This window comes from Atta cephalotes (assembly GCF_000143395.1).
Source record: "Atta cephalotes unplaced genomic scaffold scaffold00017, whole genome shotgun sequence".
In the NCBI taxonomy this organism is placed as follows: Eukaryota; Metazoa; Arthropoda; class Insecta; order Hymenoptera; family Formicidae; genus Atta; species Atta cephalotes.
In genome coordinates, this window is record NW_012130081.1 from 622,613 (window position 1) to 630,639 (window position 8,027).

General features: G+C 35.2%; 1 protein-coding gene across 1 annotated transcript in view; it reads left to right on the plus strand.

Annotated features, from left to right (window-relative positions):
- The first annotated feature begins 6,851 nt into the window (after positions 1 to 6,851).
- Positions 6,852 to 8,027, plus strand: part of LOC105618477 — a 32,030-nt gene continuing 30,854 nt past the window's right edge. The window contains exon 1 of the mRNA XM_012200011.1: positions 6,852 to 7,055. Within this exon, the coding sequence (XP_012055401.1) occupies positions 6,852 to 7,055 (204 nt within the window). The remainder of the gene's footprint in view (positions 7,056 to 8,027) is intronic.

Genomic DNA, 8,027 nt, shown 5'->3' on the forward strand with positions numbered 1-8,027 from the left:
TACATATCCCTTCTTGTTGTCTCTCTCGCCTCGAGCACGCATACACACAGATCGGCGTGTGCAGGTGCATGATGGATACACGTCTGGAAAGAATCGCACACGTATACATGCAACACAGGAAGAGCCTCGCCTGTGGGAAAGTAATGCTACACCATGGGATCCACCAGGCTGGACCGCTGCTCTACCAAAGTCCTATAGTAACCTGCGCATATACTATAGTCCGTTATGGTCGCCGTACTTTCTGCTCGTGTACATGACCAAAGTAACTGACCATCATGGTTCCGATTTCTTCTCTTGCATTCTCTCCCCATCGTCGGTCCCGAGTGATTCTCGAGTGGTCATCGACTTCGTGGAATTTGCATACGAGCGAACGTAGTGATGCCTTTATCGCCGGTACTTAATTCCATAAATTAAAATTTGTTCTATATGCTATGATAAAATCCAGACAAATTATGGATCATAAAAATTTGCCATAAAAATTATAATTGTGACAAACTATATATATATAAAACTATATATATATATAAAACATTTTAATGCAATATTTTGACCATGTATTGTGTTTGATCATCTTCATGATGACTGATATAAAGCCGTTAAATTATATACTATTATCGATGAATATAAACAGGTTCCATAGACTAAACTGATAAACTGCTATGTACTTGGCGATAATGACATGTAATTCATGTAGCGTCATTACGTCACTATTAGATTGAAAATGATGAAAAATGTGATTGCAGTTTCATTGAAACGACATAATGATTACTCTTTCATATCTATAGTCCAACCTGTCTTAATATAAAATGCGATAATTATTCAACCGCAATTATGTAAAAGGAATATTAAACACGATTACTAATCTTAAACTTAAACATTAAATCTTAGAATTAAATCCAAAAAAAATTATTAAAGAATTGTGTTAAAAAAAAGAGCAAACATAATTGATTTAAAAAAAATTAGAAAATAGAAAAATAATTTTGTTAATAAACGCAAAGAGATTACAAAATTTAATTATCAAATTTGTTTGTTTAGCAAACAAATTTGATAATTAAATTTTATATATTTGACAAATATTTTATATTTGTTGCAAATAATTTTTATAGAGAGTACAAAAAAGAATGAACTTACTTGTTACATAGCAAATATTTTTTGTCTGTGATTATTAGAGATATTCTAATATGCAAATGGCTTTGTTTAGAGTATTTTCAAAGCTATTTCAAAGATTTTCAAATTATTGTTACAAATTTTTATATTGAAACCTATTGATAATTCCGATATAATTATTCTGCCTACATAATACTGTAGAATCCATTGTATCTTCCATTATATCAATTGACACTAATTAAAAATAACATTTATGTTACAATTTCATACTCAGCAATATAAATGTAATTTAGTATATGGTGTTACATAACAATTACATTGAGTGCAAAATTATAACATTGATATTATGTTACTTTTTGTTTGTATTAATGGGATAATAAAAAGAATATTCGCAGACTTACAAAAATATTCATCATGACAATGAATTGACGCGACAGGTCGACGCTCATACCTTTTGCGTGTCAGCGATAAGCCTGTGCCACTTCATGAAACTCAACGCACGTACGTGCACATACATTTCGCATTGTCGGCAGTCGCCGCTGCACGCGCATGTACTAGCTTATCTGCCGATTGCAGCTGCACCGGCGCGGACAATCTAGCCTGGCAAAGCTAATTGAATTTTCTCCCCGAGATCATCGTAAGAGAAGCCAGAACTTGTTGATGGAAGGACCTTTCACAGAGAAGCCCCTTGTCCACGACAAAAGGCATGCGTGTTGCACGACCGAATCGCGATAATACGCGTGGCTGCTGCCGTGGAACTCTTTAGCGTCACAAGTTGCAACGCGCCGCAATCTCGCATCGGCCAGACCGAAGTCACTCGCAGTTCTTACAGACATGCCACCGTTAGATCAGTGACGTTTTTCCACAACCGGCGATCATGGGTTCTCGACCCCGGTGAACTCAATGAAAAAAATTCAAGAAACTAAGCATCAATATGCATTCCTGGGAAAAGTAGTCATTTATAAATAATTGATGTAACATGTGATCTGTAACTTTTTACTGCTAATAATCATTACCGTTATATTGTTGTTGCGCATATATTATATAATATAAAAGCGCAACGATAATAGAACGATAACGATAATATAACGATAACAAATTGTGAAGAGTTACAGAATGCAGGGACACTAAGACCGAATAGACAAACTTTAATTAAATTTGAGATTTTTTTTCTACTTCAATATTATTTATGACTATTAACTTTGGGATTATAATTGAAAACAATTGGAGAAAGCTCTAATTTTCTCCGAATATTTTATAATCTCGATTTCAACTCTTAAATTATATAAGTGTGCTGAAGTATTTAAAGACATCCCTTATTTTCGACACGCCTACACGTCTAAGATTGGCCTCGAATTACACGTGTCGACCACCCCACGTCTGCTGCATCGTAAATGCCACCCAGGTGCCTAATCACGCGCTCCTTTCCTTTCAAAAGCCTACACCTTTTCAAGTACCTGCAGACTGCTTGGCAAGTGTTTCTTTCAATGGCTTTATTAAAGATCATTTTAATGAATTGGAAAATGTGATGCAGTTACGATATTAGTTGGAAAACTCAATCGTGAGACGTAACACATCGGAAGATGGGATTTTACTTCTTCTTCCTTCCTCTACGAAAACAACCGTGATTGCATCTATGCAAATGCAAATATACATTCCGATTTAGATCATGAAGTATAATGGCGGTTAGATCGCTATAAATACATACGGCATATTTTCCTCGAATCGACGAATATCTCAGGCACGAGTTATTGTTTTTGCTGGCCGGCACGTATACCTAGTTTATTAAATCGAAAGGAGAAGCGAACATAACGTTATTGAGCGAATCGAGTCGACTCCTACGTACGTCTCTCACTTTTCCTTCGCAGAGATGTAAACCCTTCTTTCTTCGACGTGAGCTCGACGCCCATGCAGTCGCTCGTCGGACGATCACGTAGGATGCGACTCTCGTGTTTTATTTTTCTCTTCTTTTTTTCGAATGTGACAGGTACAGGCGTGTATGTAAAATATCACCATAAGGAGACAAGAATGAAGATTTGTTGGTCGAGCATGAGTCAAATAAGTAATCTCTTAACTCTCTCTATGAATAATTCGATTGTTTAAACATCAGCTAATCAGTCGAAATTTTGATTAATTTTCATTATAGAAAAATTAATTAATTTTTATAATACGTTGAAAAACGTTTTTATCCATAAAAATAAATATTATAATATTAAATTGTATAAAGTTTAGTGTTAGATTTTATTATATTTGATTTCACAAAATTCCTCTCTTTCTCACAATCATGATTATACGACAGAATGGTTGAACAGACAAAAGAAAAGGAAATTCACAGGGACTTAATATGCTTCGGATGTTAAGTCGCTGTCGCCACACTTTTTGATCCTGTGATGATGATTACCTTAACGAGCATACGCTACTGCCATTGCGTAATGGCTCCTACGCGTCTCTTACCTCAGACACAAATCGGTAGAGACTCTTACATGCGGAACAGCTAAGATAAAATTGCCGGACGTGCTTATCTGTAACGACCGAGGAACTGATCGAGGACCTCTTTCCCCACGGTGCGAAACTCAGCTGCCATATATGTATGTGTAGTTTACTTCTTTTTTAACAATACAATGCGGAACTTGTGCCATATTATATCTTAATTTCTTTACGTAATAAAATAATCTCAGGTCGCTTTTCCAACTCGGATTAACTATTTCACGAGTTATTTCGCGTGATTGATATTGATAACAATTTTTATATATAAATACATAATAAGTAAATGTATAGTAAATATTATAAATATACAAAAATATTACAAAATATTAAAAGATAATATCATACAAAATATAATCGCAATATATAGCTCTCTATATTATATTATATTAATTTTTTTTAAATTCTAATTTATAAACTTAACAAAAAGAAGAGCATAAAATTACAACATAAGTTGTTTTTTGTAATACTTAATATGTAATTAAGTTTATAAATGATTTAGACATTTCGATCACAATCTGGCCATCTTCAGTAAATTTACAAATATTAATAAAAATTTACATATTAAATCATATAATATCACAAAAAACAACTTGTGTTATGGTTTTATGCTCTTCTTTTTGTTAATTTTATGATAAAATACCACGTTTGTTATAATTATATATTCTAATTTATTTGTTTCAAATTATATATTTTATAAATTGGAATTTTAAAGAAAAGTAACATCATTACATTTTATTAATAATTCTTAATATATAAAGTAAATGTACAAACGCGATGAATTTATCAATTACAATCTCTCTATCTTGCGCACAAGTATTCAATTTATAGTCTCATTAATCCCTCCTTTCCTAGGTGGATATTTCTCATCTGCGAAGCGAGAAAAAATTCTGAAGCAAGAGTAGGGCCCGTTTCTTCGAGCGAACGGCTGGTTCCGTGGATATGTGCCCTTCTTCTTACAAACGCGACGTACCGTCATCGCCCCCGCAGTTCCTCGGCGCACGCACACGCTGGCACGCGGACGCGCGTACATGCAGCCGCGTATACTACACAAGAAGGTCGTTCTCTTTCCTCTGTCGCCTCGTCGGTTCGCTGGCGCGAGGCTTACTATGTCGATTTACTCGCGCGTTTACCAGTCGCGACAGAACGCTCGCGGAGCGCGCACTGTGGTGCATCCATCGCCGGGCGTTTCAAATCGGTCTCAAGTCTATCTCGAACTTCATCGAATTTTTTTCGAGGAAATTCTCGTTATATTTTAATATTCATTACACGATGTCTGTTTAAATAACAATTCGAGGACCATTTATTTCGTGTGAAATGTGCGAAGCGATTTATCTATGCGGGATCTTATGCCGAAATGCATGCCGGCAATCTTTTATCATTCTATCGACGCAATTGTGACTGGTGGTGAATCCATTCGTGTGTTGTGACCGTCGCGCGTAAATTGCTCTCTGGTTTGAGACAGTGAACTTGAATGATGTCAATGCCGCACATTCGTCAACTTTGAATGTTTGGCGCGTATTGACGCGCGGGCTATCACGTGTGCAGGCCACTAAGCTGTGAATTTAATTGAAGTGAGTATACAATACTGAGAATAATATAAAATTTGATATTCACGACATATCACCTCGTTTTTCTTCTCTTTAAAAATCAGAAATGTGCGTACGAGCTTCCTTCCCGCCTCTCACTGCGCTCGTAATGATATGCCGATGCGTCCTTCGGATGCACGTGACCGCAACACATCGGTCCGCCGATGATGCATCGCAGGAAACACTACTGTTTCCTATTACAATTCTAAATGGAAAATTTCGCAGCGCATAATTAATATACATTGTACTCCAAAGCTATGCAGAATGACTTCTATCTTGAATTAATAGTAAAAAAACATGTGTAATTGTTTATTGTTTATTAATTTAGATGTCTAAAGAATATAAAAAATTAACTATTACTTTATACTTTTTTTTTAATAAGAAGAATCTTAAATGAATATATAAGTACATAAATATATAATCAGGATTGGGAAAGTTACTTTACAAGTTACTTATAAGTTATTTTTTATATATATAGAACTTGAGTATAATAAATTTGAGTATTTTATTTTTTATATTAGATATTTTATCTATATTATTTTATTTATAGATATTTTATATATTAGATATTTATATTAGATATTTTATATTAGATATTTTTTGCTTCAATTTCGTATACTTTTTGTATCCAATTTTTATTACAAACACATAAAAGGTAATCCAAAAAGTGACAGAGTTGGAAAAGTTACTTATAAAGTAACTTTTCCAACTCTGTGTATAACAATTATAAATAATGCGATACAATGATACAAGTATAATTTGCAATGACAAAGGCAAGGAAGAAATTTTCATTGGGTTCCCCTCCTCGCAACATCCCGCAGTTAGCGGAAAAGCATCCGTTTACTCTGCACATGCGATCTTTAAGCTTCTGGTTTCCTTACCTGCAGCTGACTTTAATGTTTATTCGAGCGTATAGGCTTTTTCTTGCTTTCCACACGCAGTAGGCGTGCGTGGACACCGTTTCGGACATTGCAATCGTCTGGTTTCACTCCGACATCAAATTACACGGACACGCTTTTAAATATATACCGTTGGGAGCGTCCGATTTTTCCACGAGCGAACTTCCCGCCACTTTCCACGTTTGTTGAATCCAGCAATCACAGTAGCTGGACACTACTTATCGTCGAAAGACCGCCGCAATTACGGTTTTTCTACGACCTTGCGAAAGGAAACGCACAAAGAGATTAATTCAAATGTAGGCTGTTCCAGTAAATGTGCGACTTCCAGTAAATGTTCTTAAGAGTCCATTACACATGGACGGCCCACGCTGAGTGAAACTCAGAGCGACAATTTCACTTGTGTTGCTTGTAATGTTCCTAAAAAATAAGTAGTTCTTAAACCTGCAGTAGGTCATGAATTTTTTATCGCAATTATGTATTCTCTATATATCACTTTGTATATCGAAGCTCTTATTGCATACTTTGCTGATTTGTTATGCAGATCTTTTAACGTAAATCGTCTATTTAAATATAATTATAGATAAAGAGGTGAAAGGAACATTTGATAAAATGCGCGAGAACTGTTATCGCATTGCTTCCATTCATCAGAACAAATTAATCGAATTTATAGTCGGTTTATAGTTGTGCTAATTATGTTGCTTCCTCAGCTGAACATTCGCGATTTAATAGCAAACGGTATGTGGATCCTGATTTCAGATACGAATAAGAAGGAATGTTGAAGCACGTATCTATCTCGCCGTGGAGAGGACGAGCGGACAGTGTGAGCCTCTCTTCCAGCGGCGGCGCGAGTAGCTGCGGAAGCGGAAGTCCTACCCCCGGTCACACACCGCCACCCTCGAGAGCATCTTCATGCGCGTCCTTAGCACCCTTAACCGCCCTGTCGAGCTTCTCCCCGGCTGATACCGCGCTCCAACAAGTGAGTACCCTGTAATTATGTTCCCACACATTTAGGATTTACTATTTATGGCGAAGACTTCCGTAGAATTGTTAATTCGGAAAATCAGGAAGATACCACATTGAAAAAAAAGATTGGTTGCTGCAACGATTTAGATAGTAAAATATGACATAGCATTATTATATCGAAATCTTATACTGACATTGCGGATAGACTAATGCAACTAAAAATTTGCTGTTACAACCAAAAACTAGTTGCTGCAATTATATAAAAATGCTATACCATATTTTACTATCTATACTATATCTATACTATATCTATATCTATATCTACTATAAATGGTTGCAACAACCAATCTTTTCTTTCAATGCACTTGACCCCCAGCACTTTAAACCGCTAATACGAACAAGATCGCTTCTCGATTAATATTCTCGATAAATTTTTTTTATTTATACACAAATTACCTGTTGCGATAGAGAAATTTATTTGATAAATATGTGAAGATTATTCTTGGAATATTTTTTATATTTAATAGTATATTTAACAGTAAACGCAATAATTCAACTGACTGGTATAATACGAATGAAAGCATGATAGGACTATTATTATAATATAAACGCATGTCGCCTGCAGGAGATGGTTAAGAACAACGCGGGAGAGTGTAAAAAGCAATGATGTTGCGTCCAATAAAAAAAACAAATGAAGAAAACAAAACAGCATTCGCGGGCGATCTATTAAGTGACGTAAAGCGGTTTAGCGAAAATGAGAGCAGTATGTTTTCTGAACACTTATTAACAGCTGGATCACGTGTGTCCGCCTGACGGCGCTTGATGGATTCGTCATATTTAATCCATGATTATTTCTGCTGCTTAATCTGTAATAACACGTCATACCTCCGTTTTGAATTATAAATATAATAAAGTGATAGATTATATATATATATATATATATATATATATATATATATATATATATAATAGTATATAATAATAA